General features: G+C 43.0%; 1 protein-coding gene across 4 annotated transcripts in view; it reads left to right on the top strand.

Annotated features, from left to right (window-relative positions):
- Itgb3bp (integrin subunit beta 3 binding protein) overlaps window positions 1–19,421 on the top strand; it is a 47,313-nt gene that overhangs the window by 20,110 nt on the left and 7,782 nt on the right. For all 4 annotated transcript variants that reach the window (XM_010605065.1, XM_010605064.3, XM_010605066.3 and 1 more), the window contains 4 exons: window positions 2,957–3,092; window positions 9,488–9,554; window positions 18,530–18,608; window positions 19,012–19,105. In XM_010605065.1, the coding sequence (XP_010603367.1) occupies window positions 2,957–3,092; window positions 9,488–9,554; window positions 18,530–18,608; window positions 19,012–19,105 (376 nt within the window). The remainder of the gene's footprint in view (window positions 1–2,956; window positions 3,093–9,487; window positions 9,555–18,529; window positions 18,609–19,011; window positions 19,106–19,421) is intronic.

Here is a 19,421-nt window from a genome sequence, read left to right as displayed (position 1 = left end):
TTCTAGACTGTTTATAGTCGGTAAAAAATCAATGAAATGCAGGCACCTCTTTGGTAGAGTATGTTCTAAACAAGGTGACAAGGCAAGCTACAATTTGTGAAGGATACTGAAGGAGAACGTCATTTCTATTTGAAATTATAGAGACAGCATTGATTTTTTTCTAAGGCAGAAAATCAATGCCCAAATTTTAGTTTTGCTAATGTGCAAGGTTTGACCTCTTCACAAGAACAGTGGCATTTGGGCTGACCATGGACTGGCTCTAAGGTGCAAAATTTTTTGGTTTAGTGGTGGTGTCACACATCTCTTGTGGAGTCAGTAAATGTTAGAGGAGCCTGTGAATTATTACACAGGTGGTCAAGGCATGTTACCCTGCATTTATTGGCATCCTATTTCCTTTTCCTTTTCTATCCTGGTCTGTGCTGCTGGCCTTTTCTTTCGGGTCTGGTAGGGGTGTTGCTGGAAAGGGCGACCTTCCTCAGGTCACAGGCTTCTTAGTGCTTCCGTTTGTGGGAGACTGACAGTAAGCCAAGCCCTGTGAGGTGAGAGGACGTGAAGCTCCTAGGTGAGGTCCAGGCCCAAGCGTGCTCAGGGATGAGGAGCCAGAGGACCTTCGTGAAGCCTGCAGGGAGGCCAGGGGTGTAGCTCAGTGGTACCATGCCTGCCTCACAAACCCAAGGCTCTGAATTTGATCCCCATCACCAAAAAGAAAAACAAAACAAAACAAAAAAAACTTATGATTTAAAAAATAAGGTGGACTATGTAAAGGTACAAATTTCCAATGATGAATGTCATTGTATTGTATACCTTAAATGTACCAATAAAAGTAATTAAAAAGTAAAAAAAAACAAAACAAAACAAAAAAAAAAACCCTGGGGGGAGAGGAATCTTAGGGCAGTGAGATGGCTCATTGGTGTATGTCTGGAGGGCAAACAAGTAAAAACACCTCCATTGGTGGGAGAGGAGGGAAGGTGGATTTTCAGTTTTCCTTCCCGCAGTAGTTGTAGACACATTGTGTAATTTTAACCAATAGGAGGACCAAAAAAAGACTATTTTTAAAGTGAGCACGCACACGTGCACTCACACACAATTTTCTGAAGGCCAGAAAATTGTTTTCAAGAAGAAATTATTATCTACAGTTGTAATGTTTAGACATTTGGCAATTGGATAAAATAATTTTTTGGTGAAAATAGGAAAACAAATTGACATCAGTGTACATTAGGGTAGTGACTTCCATTTCTTGTAAATACACAGTGAAATAGTTCTGGGCAATAAATTCTTGGAAAAGTAGAATAGGATTGGATAAATGTCACAGTTTGTGACTGAATGCATATAAACAGGTGGAAACTCAAGATGGAGAGGTCACAGTAACACCTGATAGAGACTTAAAACCCTTTCACCCTGTGAGAAGATTGCTTTAGAGTTATAACTTGGTATTACACTTTGATTTTTTTTAAGATTCCAGTTACATTGTGGCTATTGTGTATATGTAAGGAAAGAAATGTGTTTTCTCCAAAACAACAAAAAAGTTTATCATCTAAAATCTTAGCTATAAAATTTTTTTTGATACTATAAATTCTGAAACTAATAGCAAGATTACCGAAAAAGGGTGACAGTCACTGTACAGTAAGGGATAGTTGACCACAGAGAATTATTTCAAGCACCCAAGCTGAAGTTTAGTTTGCCGTGTTGGCAGCATATGAGCCTCCAGACCTTCCCCGTGTCCCTCCCATTAATCCTGTGTCTGTTTCGCCTCTGGATTTAGTGTTTTCCTGCCCTTTGTATTTATGCTTTGCCTAAGCCTAGCCTTCCCTCTCACAAGAATACTTCTGTGAGTCTACTTTGATTTTCATTCTTTTCTGAATTTCCACAGCACATACACTAAGACCTCATTTCTGCAGGCTGCAGTAATTGGTTATATTTCTTTATGTGCATTAGTTAGCAGTTCATTAGTGATCAGTAATCATTATGGAAAGCGAGTTTTAGGAGAATTTGGGAAAACAGACAATTACTAATGTGCTGACGAATGTTTGGAGTCAGTAGGTCATGAATGGAGACCTAAACTAAGGAAAAATCGGCCTTGGGGGAAGGTAAGGGACAGAACTTTACAAGCTGAGACCACAGGGTGTCTGAGGTACACATGCTGTGCATGGCCTTTGACTGAGGCCGAGGCGCCAGTGAGTACTGGGTGAGTGAACAGTGTGCAGATGAGCGACCCGGCTGAGTTTACTGAACTGTTCCTTTTAAAACATTCATTCTGTAAACACTTTTTAGTCCTCTAAGGGTACAAAGATGAAAAGAGTCATACTACTTTCAGAAGCAAGTTCTGATGGGTAAACAGGAATGTGAAGGGTTACCGGAATGTGTTATCCACAGTAAGTGGGGCGTGAGCATCTCAGGAGCTCAGCACAGAAGGCTGCAGAAAACCATGTGGCTGGGGCCTGGGCTTGGACCCTGAGCTCAGGGCCTTCAGCCCAGGCTCTGTGGCTTGCACATTGCCTTGGTTATAGTTAAGGCAGAGCACTGCATCAGAGAACTGTGCTGAAGGGTTAGTACAGGTCTGGTCTTCCTGGGTTTCCTCCTGGGTCTTCATGATAAACGCCCTGAGAGCTCTTCCTGGCTGGGCCCCATAATCATATTCCATGTTGATCTGAAGCGAAAGGTAAGGATCGCTCACAAGAGCCAGTCATCTCTAACCCTTGGGAAATATCCTCTCAGAGGGTTAAAACGTCCGAAATACCAAGCTGAGGTGCCCTAGTTATTCTGGAGACTGAACTGTGCAATTGATTTGAAAGAACAGTGTTCATTTTGAAGGTGATGATTGCATATATTTGAAATCTGAAAAGGAAAGGTAAGGAAACCAGTATTGGTCTGAATTTTGCTGAGTTTTTAAAGGTATTTTCAAAGACATATAATACAGCTAAACATATTTCTGCTTCAAATTATTATTTATTTCCAGTCATTTGGTCCTTCAAAAATCACAAGGAAGAGAAGTATTACAACTTACTCTCCAACAACTGGAACCCGTCAGATGAGCCCGTTTTCTTCCCCCACAAGCTCTAAAAAACAGAAGCATAGAAATAGACCATCAAACGGTTAGTTGAACATTCTCTTCCACTTATAGTAAGATTTTTTTAGTGATTGGTTAAATCAGGATTTTGATTTAGTAAGATATGGATCTTGCTGCAGCTGATTTGTCTTTTAAAAAATTTGACATAGAAATGGCTAGAACGTAGGTAGTACTTTGTACAGAAATGTAAACTTTGTAGCACTTATTTTAACATGCTGCCACAGACTTTGTCCCCTTACTTTCCCATCCATTAAGAAGAAATTATGGCCCACTGCCTTTAGCTCCTATCAATTCTAATGGCCACAGGCCCACCCTGTGCAGCTGTCCATCATGCGCACCTGTTAGAGGGCACATAACCCAGGCACGGCCCGCTGCGGTGGGTGCTTCAGGTGCTGTTCTGTCCATGTTGTGCACCCAGTGTTCTCCACGCCACATGTGTACGTTTACGCTTTGCCTTTATTTGTTGTATTTCACTCCCTTTTTCATCTATTTCAAATGCATTTGCAAAAGGTTTGTACAATTCTCTGCAGAGAAAAACTTAATGTGAAATCTTTATTTTAAAAGATGAATTTTGACCATATGTATTTGTTTCTGTCTGGTAGCTTATTGCTAAAATGTTTATTTAAAAGTATAGATCTCAATTACATAGATTTCATTTTTTCATACTGACTAAGGTCATGAATCAGTAACACATCAGTGTCTATAATAGAAGACCTTAAATGGGCTCACATTTGATACAAGGTATTTTAGATGAGCTGTAATTAGCCTGATTCATCTTATTGTTTAATCTTCCTCAAGACAGCATATACTAGAATGAACACAGAAAGAAGCCTCTTCATTTTACCTAAGTTGTTAAAATGACACAGAATGAGATCTTGTGAAATCTTTGATTTAACTTCATCACATGCTTTTATCTTAAAGCTAATACTATTAGGTTTGTTTTCACAAAAATTATAAAATATATATTTTCCTCAAGTTCTGGAGTTCTGTATTTTAAATACCTGAAATATCTTTTTTAATTAAAAGTTAATGGCATAGAGATTGTTTATCTTTAAACCAAAATGTGACTACACTTTTAAGTTGATAGGGACTCAATTTCCATATTGAAATTAAATATGGATTTAAGGGAACATTCTTTTTGCCCATAAAAGATCGGTCATATGGTTTCAGTTGACATTTAAGTGGGTAATTATCACAAATTATAGTACTAAATAAGCTCTTTTTTTAAAAAAGTCAGCAAGGGTGTGTGAGGTGTGGGTGGTACCCTCTCTTTTGGCCTCTGTGGTGATTACAGGAGCTGACTCACTCTGGTCATTCATTCGACTGCCCTTGCATGTTTTGTGTCCTCTGTCACATGTATGTCCCCATGTAGGAGTCTAAACAGGACAGTGGATCCTGGACTAAATCGCACCATTTGTAGGCATTTCGTGTCTACATGTCTCTGGTTATAGGCAAATGATGGGGTATGTATCAATTTCTGATTGTTTTTGTTTGCTCATAAAAGGGGAGAAATGGTAACGCCTACCTCAGAATTCTTGGGCGTATTAAATGATTTAATACACAAAAGCACTCAGGGGCCAGGGATTTATCTCAGTGGTTCTGCCGCCTGCCTTGCAAGCGCAGGGACCCAAGTTCCATCCCCGGTACCAAAAAAAACAAAACAAAACAAAACAAAAGCACCCAGAACAATCACCTTTCAGATAGCAGATGTTCCATATATATTTTGACTATTTTTATTAATACCATTATTATTTAGACTGAGAAAAGACATAGGACGGTTGAACAGGAATAGAAAAAGAAAACAGCGTGAATATTAGCTTTTTTTAAAAAATGTAGCAGTTGATATAAGAATATTAATATAGGCCCAAATAGATATTAAGACAAAAAGGCTTTACTAAAGATACAGAGATCATTATTATATAAGAGGGAAAAAAGTCATCACACACAAAAAAATAAAAGAACCTCAGGGTATATGTGCTCTAAAACAAAAACTCTAGTGACGCATGATGGAATGTACAGTGTGAAAAAGAGAAACGGATAAATCTTTAATCACAGACTACCTCTCTCAGAAACCAGCAAAGCATAGAAAGCTTAGTTCTGAGGAGTAGGACAGATGCGTTACCTAACCCTATTGAGGGCGCTGCAGGAGCACACCCAAGTCACAGGCAGCGCCTCCCACACCTAAACTGCTGGCATGCCAAACCCAAGTCTTACGGTTAGGGATCAGTGTGAAAAGGTAGCCTTTTAGCCCATGTTGGGTACCAAGATATGTCTAAATAATGAATCAGAAAAAATCATAATGGCAAATGTAAAATATTTTAAATGGAACAATAATGAAAACATGTCAGCACTTATAAGAAAAATTATGCCTAAATTATACAGTATATGTCTTTGAGGAAAATTTGTATTTATAAATGTACATATTTAAAAAGAGAATGACTAAGGGACTCAGCATTAATCTGGGAAAGATTTTTAAAAATAATGAATTAGAAGAAAGGAAACAGTAATATGAATAGAAATCAAATTAAAACTAAATAAAGCAATTAAATGAAAAGCTGGTTTTTGAAAAGTCCAATAAAATGGTAAGTCTCTGGCAAGACTAATTTTTTTTCCACGTGAGAGAAAGAACAGAAGTGTGTGTGAAGGGCCGGGAATTCAGCTCAGCGGTTCGGTGGCCTGCCTTGCAAGCGCAAGGACCCGAGTTCAATCCCCGGTACCCGCCCCCCAAAAAAGAAGAAGTGTGTGTGAAACTGTTTCATTCATTTGAAATAATTTGTGTGCTAAATGCTTTCTAAGGTGGCTTACAATCTAATTGGAGTAAAACATTGTAGCTCTTCCATTTGTGTTGTTGTTTCTCAAATACTAATATTTTAGTAGATGAAAAGCAGTTCTCCCTTTCTTTCTTTGAATTCGGGTCCTTGTGCTTCCGAGGCTGGCGGTGGAACCACTGAGCCACATCCCTGGCCCAGTTCTCCCTTTCTTATTGGCAGCGAGCTTTCTGTTGAATAACGTAGGCGATACGTGAGACTGTTGCATTTCTTCCCATGGAACTTCATGGTATTTTAATTTTGAATAAAAATAGAACATTAATGTTCTTAATTTTTTATAAATTAAACCTCTAAAGAAGTTCTTCTACTCCCATTTAATAATGTTAATTTGGTTAATTAAAAGAAGAGTAGCTGGAGATTTAGCTCAGTGGTTCTGCCACTTGCCACCTGCCTTGCAAGCGCAAGGTCCCGAGTTCAATCCCCAGTATCCCCAAAATTGATTAATTAATTAATTAATTAAAAAATAAAAAGAGCGGCATTATGCTGGGATTCCATTCACCTTTTAGCCTGCAGGCCCCAATTTGCCCTACAAGTAATTCTTAGAAAACTGTTAAGAACTTGTAAGTACCACCCTAGACAGATCCCTGGAGCTGTGTGGGTCAAGGTTTTCCTTGACTCTTAGCCTTTTATTTGGACCAAAGTAATGCCTGTGGTGTTTGCCAGCTGAGAAGTAATGTTGCGTTACAAGGACATAACACACCGGCTTAGCTGAGTTGGAACTTCAGGCTGATACAGTGATATATGAACAAGCAGGCCCCACGTCACTGTGAAGAGCGGTCATTGCAGTCCGTGGCTGGGCTTCCGTCCTGACTGCCCCTGTGCAGCTGTATGGACTTAGACAGGCCTCAGCGACCTGTGCCTGTTGCTCATATGGGAAATGCACTAAGAAGGACTGCTCAGAGCAACTGCAGATTGGCTGTCACATGTGCCTGCCCCTAACAAGTCCTGTGTGTCAGCCATGGTGGCCTCATGGTCATTAATTCTACCTCCAAACCTCAGGCCCTGCTGAAAACTCTCTTCATTAGTTTAGAGAAATGGGTCCCTGAACGCTGACCAGAAACTTCAGATGCAGTGCTGAATGAGTTCAAGTTCCTGTGAGGGTGCATTTGTGAGTGTTGTGAAACTGCACTTATAGAGAATCAAGTACACAACTATTTGTTGGCTTGTATATGTAACCCAGCAAGAAAAATACATGTAGACATGGCAGTCCTTGAGGACATGGTAATTATTTTTAAGTATTTTTAAATGAAATGAAGTAATTTTGTTTTTGAGACAGAGTCTCGTTATGTAGTTCAGGCTGGCCTTGAACTCACTGCGATCCTCCTGCCTCAGCCTCCTGAGTGCTGAGATTCCAGGCCTGCATTACCATAAATAAAGTAATTTAACTAGAAAATTTTTACTAACATACTACTCAGCCATCTCTGATAACTGACCCACATGTTCTGCCAAGATATATTAAAAATTCCTCTTTAGCAATTAAAAAGTATTTAAAAACATAGTCCTTCTTATGAGAACTTATAAGATTAATGTTACTGATTTACACTCTGCAAAGTGAGAGATATGTATGACTGTTTTTATTGGGTTTTTTTTTTTGGTGTTTTTTTGGTACTGGGGATCGATCTTGGGAACTTGAACTTACAAAGCAGATGGCAGAACCACTGAGCTAAATCCCTGGCCCCAGGGGAGAGTAATAGAACAAAAACTATGGAGGAAAAAATGTAAACCAGTATTAGAAGGTCTATTCTGGACAAGAATTCTTAGTATGTTAATAAATTACAGTTGAAAAAGTGGCCATCGGATTATTAGTATTTTCTTTCCATCTGGAAGGATTGGATCCTCCTGCAGCATTGTCTGGAGCACTGGAGGCAAACCTCTGGCCTGCGTGGTGTTGCTGCAGTTCGTTACCATTGAAAGTTCTAAAAGGTTTGCTGTCGCTGACCTAGAGTTCTGCCGTCCAGTACACATGACTTTGTAGCATTTGGAAAGTCACTGGTCTGAACTGAAATACCCTATGTGTGTGAAATGTGCACCAGATTTCAAAGGCTGAATGTGGAAAACACATAAATTGTTTCATTACTAATTTTACATTGGTTGGTGTTACTTCTGTAATTTTTTTTTTTTCTGGTACCAGGGATGAACTCAGGACCTTGTGCTTGCCAGGCAGGCATGGTGCCACAGAGCCACATCCTCAGCCCTTCTATTGATTAATGTTAAATTCTTAGCTATATTGGGTTAAGTAAAATATTAAAATTTATTTCACCTATTTTTTCTTTTTAAAATTTCACTACCAGAAAATTTAAACTTACCTAAATGGCTTGCATTGTATTTCTGTTGGAGAGTATGGGCCAGAGTTTTCATGGTACGTGGTGGTAAGGAGGTTTTAATAAAACAGTAACATTGAGTTAATAGTAATTCCAGTGGCAACTACTGAACAAAGGAACTATATCACATAAAAATGTGTACTATGAGGGTGAGAGATGTCACCATTTATACATTTAAAAAGTTATTCCTGGGCCGGAGATTTGGCTCAGTGGTTCTGCCACATGCCTCACAAGTGCAAGGGCCTGAGTTCAGTCCCCCCCGGTACCAAAAAAAAAAATTTTTTTTTTAAATTAAAAAGTTAAATTAAAGTTAAATAAAAAAGTTATTCCTCTTGACTGGTTTCTTTAGCGGTCTGGGTTATTCGTTCCATTAAACCAGCACATATCTGACACTGGAGATCTGATCCGTGTGGGCCCTCAGATCCCTGCTCCCTGCACATTGGTCTCATTCACGGTCACGCCGCGGGGGAAGCTCCATAGGCGCCTGGAGCCAGCACTAAGGCGTCTGCTCATAGGCAGCTGCTCTCGTGCCCTGAGAGCTTGGACCACTCTGTCGTAACTCAGTTTCCTCCCATGTCTTCACCTGTGCCTCGGCTAATGCATGTGACTCGGGAACGGTTAGCTAGCTGTGTCCCTCAGCGACTGTGTGACATCTTACTAGTAAATTCTTTTAACAAATTATACAGTTTACAGATTTCAGACCCTTTATCTGAGATGCCCAGGACCAGATGTGTTTCAGTCATTTGGATTTGGGGGTCTGTGCACAGATTTTACCAGTTGAACATCCCTAAAAGCTGAAAAGTCTATACTCAGTTTCAGACTTGGGCATTTTGGATTTCAGAGTTTCAGGCTGGGTTTTAAAGATCTTTCCAAAGCCTTCCTAAACAGCACTCAGGGTGAAATAGAGGACTACGGTGTGATCCCACAGCCCTGCCACCAGGCACATACTCAGGGTTACACAATCGCGCCCGCATGGCTGTGGCCTTACTGTGACAGCTAGACGAGTTAGGACTGCAGAAAGGGTCGGGCCGCATGGGGTGTGAGCACTGCTCCATCAGTGCGCTGAGCCCTGAGCCCCGGCCTGTGCAGCCTCGCACAGGACACCTAATGCGCAGGGAGGGGCTCAGATCTCAGTTGCACAGGCACTGAAAAACCAAAACGGGACACTTTCCCACCTCCTCTTCATCCGTCCACCTTTTTATTTTCTATATGAATGTAACAATTCCATTCTGTCTTAACCTCATGTTCTTTTCTTTATTACATACATATAGAAAAGAGAAAACAATTGGATCACCTCAGCGTGGCAGAAAGAAAGGAATGTCCACCGCAGGACGATGAGTAAGTTTGTGTTTTGGAATTGTATACACCTGCCTTGCAAGGAGAGGGCTGGGCTTGTTAAAGTGATCATTTAATCAAAATCATTTAGCTAGGCTGGTGGCTCACACTCCTAATGCCAGCAACGTGGGAGGATGGAAAATTTGAGGTCATACTCGGCAGCTTAGTGAGATAGATCTCTTCTCAGAAATAAAGGGCTGGGGATGTAGTTCAGTGGCGCCTCGCCTGCCTTGCAAGTGCAGGGTCCTGAGTTCAATCCTTGGTACCAAAACTAAATACAGCGCTACCTGGGTTCCATCCCTAGGACCACCAGAAAAAAAGGGGGATGGAAGGAGAGGGAGATCATTTACCTGTAGCAGTTAAAGCCTGAGCTAAAGTTTTCTTTCTTAAAGAAGCAGAGAACTTCCTTGCAGTGTTTGCGTCTCACGACCTGGACTAAGAAAGGCGTGGATGGTTGAGGGAACGGTGCGCATGGTGGCCTGGGTGCAGCCCGACATTCAGCAGCCGTCCTCCTGGCCCACGAGGCTAGTTGCTGAGCCGCGGAGGGTCCTGGAGGGCGGGTGTGGCAGCACTGGGCGTTTTCCAGGTTGCTCTGCGTCAGCTGCCCGGCTCAACGCCTCTCTGCGTGCCAAGCTCACGGTGGAGACGAGAGGCTCCTACGCTGAGCTTGGGGTCACTGTGCTTTAAGAAGCCACTCTCACCTTCGGAGTGGGTCCTGCTGAACTGTTGTCTGCACCTTTCTTGTGGACCCAGGCACGCTTTCTTACACGTGGTGTTGGAATCTGTGCTTCTAACCCAGGCCAGGTTGCAAGTCTCTTCCTAGTGGAACTGAACTGTGGGGCTGGTCCGGGTGGGTCTGCTGAGAGGCGGAAGCTGAAGCCGTTTAAAGCGCCGTCCTGTGTGGGGAGACTGGCAGCTCCTGCTCCTGGCCTTACTCCTCTGCCGGCTTTAGGCGCCTCTTCTCCCCAGTCTTCCTCACCCTCGGATCTGTTTCCTGTATCCCTCTCTCCTTCCTCTAAGCAAAGCTCCCATTTTCTCAGTGAGACTGATTTCAACCATGCATTAAAGGGAAAGCAGTTTTTTTTAACTTAGTTTTTATTAATAGGCAACATATCTCATAGTGAAAAATTCAAATTGTCTAGTAATACTAACAGCGAGCAGCAGTTAGGAATCACAGAGAATCTTGAATTTGAACACAGACGTCTGCTAAATAGTTGGTTTCTGATGCGGCGTGTAAAGTCCAGCAAACTCAGAAGTAAGTGTTGTCATGAAGGGGGAAAGGCCTTTAGGCTAAAGCAGCACCGTGTAAGCAAGCCAAACTTGTTGTTTCCTCCCAGGGAGCTGTGCTAACCTCTTCCTTTTTATAGTTTTCCTTTTGCTTTTTTCTGAGCCCATCAGTTTGCATAATGCTCAGGTTTTTAAACAGCACAGTAGTTCCCATGGTGATTTGCTTCCAGCCACGGGAAGATCAAGTACCTCTGTTGAGGGTCACGTATGGTTTGTCTGTTTGTTAATTTCTCTCAAGATTTGTGTCTAAAGATCTCAGTTATTTATATATATCAGTCTGTGACTTAGTGCTGAAATTGTGAGTGGAAATATTTTTAAATGTATAAAAGTTATACATTTATTTTTCCATTTTTTATAAAATTACCTGGTCCTTGTCAAAGAGCCATTTTTAGTATAGCAACAAAATTTTTTCCCTTTTCTTTAGATTTCTTTTATTATTTGGATAACTACTCTTAAAGGCTTAAATTTTTAAAAATCCAAAATTAGGCTGGACTTCCATTTAACTAGATTAGCTTTAAATGAACATAACATTTTGTGTTGATTTGGCAATAAATAATCTAACTTCTTTTATGCAAAATATCATGTACTTGAGAGGCATGGAAAAAAGGAGGGAGTGCCCACTTCCAGGCAGCCCCTCTGACATGGTAAGGCAGGAGGTGAGCCCACACCAGCCGCTCAGGGTGGGAGAAACCAGTCCTGAACGGCAGAGCCGCTGGGTCGGGAGAGCCTGGATGGCGGCGTCCGCAGGGACTTCGGTAGGGTCGTCCTCTTCAGATGAAAGGGTGCCCTGTGAAGGGTGGCACTGGCGGGGAAGGATGCGCCTCGTGTGTGCGAGGCCCTGATCCCGTCTCCAGCACCGTGCGCACACACACATGCACATGCACGCTCAGGTAGTATTGTGACTCCTAGAAGGGTTATTTTCAACTTTTTATGCTCAGATAACTGACACACTGTTGTGAGCAGTAAAACAGAGGCCACGTGAACCCTCTCCCAGCCTGACATCTTCAAAACTGTGGTCAAATTCACAGCCAGGAAGTTGGCACTGACACCGCACACCGTTCATCTCGGGCCTCCTTACCCGTCGTGTGCGTGCTGTACAGTTTATCACATACGTAAGCTGTTGAATCCACTGTCACAGTCAAGCCACAGAACATGTCCAGTAGCACAAGGATCCTTTCCATTGTACAGGGCGTACTTTTAATCATTGGTTTATTCACTTGTACATAGAAGAATGACTTTTTTTTGTTGATACTGGGGACTTAACCCTCAAGCAGTCTGCCACCGGTCTGCGTCCTCTGCACAAGTTGCCCAGGCTGGCCTCGATCTTGCCATCCCTGGGATCCAGCTGTGTGCCTCCATACCCAGCTTTATTGTATTTTAAGGATTTAATCAAGTAACAAGGGCATTTACTTAATTCACTGCTTAAATATAGGTCTCTAGGAGTAATTTAGTTGAGAATTTTCTTAAGGGTTTTTGAGACAGGATCTCACTGTATAGTCCAGGCTGGCCTTGAAATCATGGCAGTCTTCCTGCCTCAGCCTCCTGAGTGCTAGAATTAAGGGCATGAGCCACCATGCCAAGCTAGTTGAGAATTTCATCAAAACTTAAGATAAATATGTTTCTATTCTATAAGTGAGCCACGACTAAGAGGCAAGTCGGTATTTCAAACAGACTTATTTTAACTGTTAAAAAGTTTTGCTGTAGAAGACTGAAAGTTTCCCTCCAGGGATCAAGGACAGGACAGACACCTACTTTCAACACTGGTGTTCAGTGTTAGGCTGGAAATTCCAGCCCGAGTCCAGTGAAAGAGAGAGGGGAATTTTAATTACAAAGAATTAAAGTGATCTTTTTTACAGAAGACAGAAGAGCTAATAAACAATTTCAGCAATACTGCAGATTGCAAGAACAACACAGAAAAATGTTTCTATTCACCTGTAATGACTAATTGCACAGATAATTAAGGGAGCAGTGAAAATAGAATACCTGAGGAAAACTTACACCCTGAAGAGTACAAAGCACTGGTGAAAGAAATTAAAGAACATATAAATAAGTGGAAAGACAGACCTCCTGTATTCATAGGCAAGAAGAGTTAATATTGTTAAGGTGTTGATACTACCGCTGCAAAGCAGCTACACATTCAGTGCAGTCCCCATTGGGATGTACAGAATGATTCAGTAGTATTTTTTACAGAAATGAAAAAGCCAGGGTGCCTGTCTAGCAAGTGCAAGATCCTGAGTTTCATTCCCAGTATTGGAAAATCAATAAATAAAATAAAATAAAATAAAAATTAGACAAACATGGAAAAGCCCATCCTCAAATTTACACAAGCTGCAAGAGATTCCAAACTTGTGAAATAGCGTAAAGGGGAAGAAGTCAGAGAACTAACACTTACTACCAAGTTTTCAAGCTTACCACCAATTTACAATGACCAAAACAGTTCTGGTGTAAGAGGAGCCGTATACAGAAATGGGATAGAACTGAGAATACAGAAAATGGTAAGCCAGGCGTGGTGGTGCACACCTGTAATCTCAGCAGTCAGGAGGCTGAGGCAGGAGGATCACTGTAGGTTCAAGGCCAGCCTGGGCTGCATAATGAGTTCAAGTCATTGAGATCCTGTGTCAAAAAAGTAAAGTAAATAAACTCATGGATCTGTGGCCATCTGGTTTTTGACAAGGATGCCAAGTCCATTCAATGGGGAAGAACAGGCTGCAGTGATCCTGCTGAGCGGCAGGCTTTCTACAGACTGAGGTGCAAGCTGTATACCTCGGTCCCAGCACGTGTGAAAACCAGCTCAGAGTACATCAGTGAGCTAGGAATAAAGGCCAAAACCATTTATGAAGCTCTTACAAGAAAGTGCAGCGGTACATTTTCATGAACTTGAATTTGGCAGTTGATTCTTAGATAAATCACTGGAAACAGACAACAAAAGAAAAGTCATTGGGGTATGGTCAACATTAAAAACTTTCATGCTTCACATTATACTATTAAGAAAGTGAAAAGAGGGCCGGGGATTTAGCTCAGTGGCACTGCTCCTGCCTCCCAAGCACAAGGTCCAGAGTTCAATCCCCAATAACAAAAAAAAAAAAAAAAAAAAAAAAAAAAAAAAAAAAAGTGAAAACCCACAGAATGGGAGAAAATATTGGTAAGTCATGTGTCTAAGGGGATAATATCTGGAATATTAGAGAACTCTAAGAGTCAACAATGAAAAGACAGCTCAGCTTTTAAAACGGGCAAAGACTTGGGTAGATATTTCTTCAATAAGAGATGCAGATGTCCAGTGAGTACATTAAAAGATCTTGAACATCATTAGTCATTAAAGGAATGCAAATCAAAGCCACAGTGAGATACCACTGTACACCTACTAGGATGACTATTTAAATAAATCACGAAAAATACATGTGGTGAAGGTGTGGAGAAACTAGAACCCTTATACATTACATTCCTAAGGAAACAGACTGGTGGTTTCTCAAAACCTTTAAACATAGAGCAGACATGGTGGCGCACACCTGTAATCCCAGCACTCAGATGGCTGAGGCAGGAGGATCTCTGTGAGTTCAAGGCCGGCCTGCACTACACAGTGAGACCCTGTCTCAAAACCAGAAAACCTTTAAACATAGAATTATTGACTGACCAGTTTCATCCCTTCATACATGCTCAGAACGGAAAACTATGACTCAGATATTTGTCCACCACGTTGGGTTCAGCATTTCACACTAAGCAATAGGTGGGGACAATACATGTTTATCAGATGAGTAGCTGCACAAGATGTACGTCTTCGTCAGAGGACTATCACTTACTGTTAAAGTGAGTGAAGTTCTAACCCATGCTGCGGCCTGTAACAGAAGAAACAGGCCTAAACACAAGGCACATTCTTTGACAAGTGTCAGTTTTTGTCCTGCATGCAGATTTTTGGAGTTTGACCAGCCTTCAACTAAAAGGCTCCTAGTTACTTCTGCTGCCCTGAGAAGCTCCTGGGAACCGTTACTTCTAGCTCCCGCCTGGAGGTCTGCTTGGAAGCATCCCGGGCATGTGCCTTTGGCGCTTGCACCCAGTGGCTTCCGATGGCCGTGCTGAGTGGAAGGTGATGTGATCGTGGGTCGGACACACCTGGGTTCATCTCACTAGTTATGTGGCCCTCGATGAGTAATTTTTATGCCTTTTTATATATTTGAGATGCTTAGCCCAGAGTGGTTTTGAAAATGGAAGCATAGCTTGTAAAGTAACAAGTACAATGCCCTGAACTTAGAAAGCACTTAAAAATGTTTGCATGCCTTTTGTGCTACCTTATTTTATCTATATTCTCCAAACAGTCAACCTCAGTCTATTAGTACTTCTCTACTAGCACCCTTTGTTTTTTTTCCCGGTCGCAGCAGTCGAACTCAGGACCTTGTGCTTGAGGCAGGTGCAGTGCCTCTGAGCTGCATCCCCGGCCCGTTATTATACGACCGAGCCATCACCACCTAGAGTAGTCAGTTTAGATACAGTTAAGTAAACCCTCGGATCCCTGGTCCCTTCAGCCTGGATCAGCCTTCGTAGTGCCGCGAGGGTGAAGCTTGAGGGTTTCATCCTAGACGTCCACATGTAACGTTCAGTTTCTCAGAGGTTGTGACTTAGAACAATTTTTAGTAATGAAAGCGATTAAGAGTTTGTGACCTTAGAGAATAAGCGTTGTGTTAATAGAGCAGAATAAGGCAGAAGTAGGAGTTTTAAGTTTATATGAAGGAAGTAGAGATTGGTTAGACTATTAATTTGCTCAATAATTTGTGAAAGGAATATTCATTAAAATAAGTAAAAGGAGTGGAATCATAGGGACTGTGAGTACTGTGTGAGTGTGTGTGTACACGCGCGCGTGTGTGTGTGTGCATCTGTGTGGTCCCGGGACCCCCAGAACTGCTTCAGTAAGGGGCAGTAGTGATTGGATAGATGTTGGAAATGGGGAGGATTCTGAGGGGAGTGAATGACAGTGTGTCTTTTACTGTAATACATTTTTAATGTAAACATTCCCTGCATTTATCACAGCATGGAGCAGAATGATAGTGTTAAAAGTCGAGGTACACATCACTTGTTTGAAACCAAAAAAATTAAGAGAACCAAAAGTATAATTAATGGATACATCCGTGGCCTCCCATGGATTTTCCTTGGCTGAAGAATCCAATTTCAGTTGTCCTTCAGAGTGCTGAGGACCCTTTCTGAGGAAAATGAGAGGATTACGGATTTCACAGGGCCACCGTTTCAAGCACAATGGAAGGATGCACCAAAAATCCTAAATTTCTGATGTTTGGCTTTCCCAGGAGAAAGACGATGCTCAGCGTTAAGGCACCATGGGAATCGCCCTGAGGGAAGTAGCCTGACAGAAGTGTCCACCCCTGAACAGCTTCCCAGTGTGCCGGACCAATTGGGTCAGTGTCTTTCTAAAGGTATCTTAGAGGAACAGCCCAGATTCTTACATTACATATGCCAGGCATGTACGGACTATCCAGGAGCACCTGTGTTTCGCTTCTCAAGATGGGTACAGTATTTTTGGCTGTGACACAGAATTTGACCACACATAAAGATATCAGAGGAGCCAGGCGTGGTGGCGCACGCCTGTAATCCCAGCACTCAAGAAGCTGAGGCAGGTGGATCGCTGTGAGTTTGAGACCAGCCTGGGCTACATAGTGAGTTCCAGGACAGTCTCAACTACACAGTGAGACCCTGTCTCAAAAAACAAACAAACAAAAAAAGATATCAGAAGCCTGCAGGGCTCGCAAGGTGTCTGGATGCAGCACCCCATCGGCCTCTGGACAGGAAAGGGCCGGTGTCACGCAGGATGCGCGTGGGACCCAGAGCAGTGCTGTGACCCTCTCCCCGAAAGGGACAGCAGCAATAGCTGCGCAGCTCTGTGCGAGAGTGGACTGGAGAAGTACGTCCTGCCGGTAGCTTCAGAGATGTTGGCTCTCAGAACTGAGTGTGAAGAGCAGCACGATACTCGAGGGGATGCGTGAGCCAGCGTGAGGGTGTCACATAGTACGGTGCGGTGGAGGAAACCGCGGTCAGTAGGCCAAGAAGAGCCAGTTCCTCGCACAGGTGTATTAAAATGTTTTTAAGAATTGTCACTTTGGCCCGGGTAGAATAGGCCCTTATTTCCCTCAGATCTGCCCAGCAAGCAGCTTTTCGGCGAGGATTACAAAGGCTCCTTCCTGAGCTCAGCGCCCTCTCGGCTCTCGTGGTTGGGTCACAGGTACAGAACCACTCCATGAGTTTTGCTGCCATTGAGGGAGGAAGAGGAGTTGATTTCATCCAGGAAGAGGAGGAGGAGAAAAGGAAATTGAAAACACTTGGAGCCACGGAGCAGTCCGCGGTTCTGCAGGAAGGAGACCTGGTGCCGGGCGCAGCTGACTCTGCTGGGCCCTCCCGGTCACTGGCGCTTGGTCCAGGCGCCTGTCCGGGTTGTCGGCGGAGTTTGTGTGGCCTGGCGCCTCACCGCCTCGTCATGTGGGACGGTTGTGGGGCGCCGCTGACATCTCTCTCCGTGAACAGTGCCCACAGAGGCACCGGGCTGGCACACCTGCAAGATGGGCGCACACCGCTCTCCAAGGCGGGCAGGACTGGCCGGAGCGGGAGGCCAGGAATCCCGCATGGCTGGCTTAGAAGGGGGCTTCAGACACCTGAGGCTTGGATGGGCGACTTTTCATTGAACCCTTAAAAATACCACAAAGTTTTAATGAAAAATGACCCGAAAGTTGTGCTCTTCACCTTGGACTCCGTGCCTGTTTGCATTCGTGGGCGTTGCTTGCCTCCTCACTCACGTCCCCATCGGATGTGAAATTGTCACAGGAAACACTGACTCCTCGTCAGCTGGGTGTGTGCGCTGAGACACGCTGGTGTACTATTAAAACTAAGCTCACCTCTCTGCTCTTGTGCGTGGGACTCCTGAAATTTTAAATTGCACATGTGGCTTTCTGTTGTGTGGTACTGATACAGGTCACTGTATACAGCAACGGGATCTTAAAGTTCGAGGAACTAAAACTGCGACAAGAAGGAATGGCTAAGTCTTCTGGCTGCGTGGAGCAGGCAGACTGTTGCGCAGCCTCTAGAGTGACTGATGTTTGGAGCGTGTGGCCCCCAAACTGCACAATGTTACACGAGTAAAGAAAGCCTGGCTTAAGCATTCTGTGTTTTTAAAATCTAGGAGAACTTTTCCAAAATACTAACTAGAGATATGTTCAGAAGGTGGGATTATAGGGGTTTAAACATCTTTTATTTTCAAATTTAAAAGATTATAAATCTTATGTACATGAAATATGTAAGCCACAAAACTTCCTCATTTCGGGCTGGAGATGTGGCTCAGTGGCACCGCACCTGCTTGGCAAGCACAAGGAGCCAAGTTCAATCCCCACTCCAAAAAAAAAAAAAAAAACTTACTGTTTTTATTTTTAAAAAGTCACCAAGTGACACATCACAGACTTGGACCGAGACAAGTGTACAGGGTGTCCCGGAGAGAGGACCCAGCCCTGGGCTTCCGCTGGAGTCCAGAGGACAGGTGAGAGCAGGCACTGTGTGAAGGGGCGAGGGCGCTGTGACATCCTCCGCCACGTGGGAAGTGTAAAGAAAGGCTAGAAAAGGGAGCGGAAGCTCCTTTAAGGAGAATGTACGCCCTGAAAATGACTTGCTGTGCTTGAATCCTTACCTTTCTCTCCGTGCCTTCCTAGATTCATGGTGGTGTTCTCTAAGGTTGAGAAATATTTGGAAGAAACCGTGGAGATAATGCGGAATTTAAGGAGTGTACAGGTTGGCCTTTTTTATTGTTTCTGCATGATCTTTCCTCCCTGCACTACCTAGCCCTTGTGAAGGACAGCAGGAAGGCAGCCCGAGCGCCGCCGTGGAGTTCGCAGAGGCTGTGTCTCACTTCCTCTTCTTGCAGATCTCTGCTCACTGCTCAGCCAAAATATTTAGTGCTAGAATAGCTGGCTGATCCACGTTGGAAAGTAAGTGTGTAGGCTGTTTAATCTTTTTAATCAGTAAATTATTTTCATGCAGGCATTCTAAGGCTTGCTAGTTGCCATACCAGACACAGTTCATTCCTGACACGGAGTCTTTAATTTTTCAGATGAAGGAATCAGCACATTCCATGTTCTCTGGTCAGTAATCTTACAGAGACATAGTTAACTCATCTCAGATTACTTTCTTGTAGGCTTTAGAGGGCAACAAGAAGTTGGAAAATCTCATGGGCACCTCCTGTACGTCACGTTTCTTAAAAAGAGAAGTGAAGAAAACCAAAGAATTATGTAAGAATAATTTGTGCATTTTTAGGGGTATTAATTTTATTTTATTTTATTTTTTGAGACAGAGTCTCACTGTGTAGTTCAGGCTGGTCTTGAACTCACTGTGTAGCCCAGGCTGGCCTCAGACTCGCAGTGGTCCTCCTGCCTCAGCCTCCTGAGTGCTGGGATGACAGGCACACACTACCATATCTGGCTGTAGAGCTCATTTTAAAAATATAGTAGTTATGGGCTGGGGATTTAGCTCAGTGGTACCACGCCTGCCTCACCAAGCGCAAGGTCCTGAGTTTGATTCCCAGTACAAAAAAAAAAAAAAAAAATA

This window comes from Fukomys damarensis, unplaced genomic scaffold (genome assembly GCF_012274545.1).
Source record: "Fukomys damarensis isolate Sample0158 unplaced genomic scaffold, DMR_v1.0_HiC HiC_scaffold_33, whole genome shotgun sequence".
In the NCBI taxonomy this organism is placed as follows: domain Eukaryota; kingdom Metazoa; phylum Chordata; class Mammalia; order Rodentia; family Bathyergidae; genus Fukomys; species Fukomys damarensis.
Note: the sequence above shows the minus strand (reverse complement) of the source record. Positions and strands in the feature narration are given on the sequence as shown.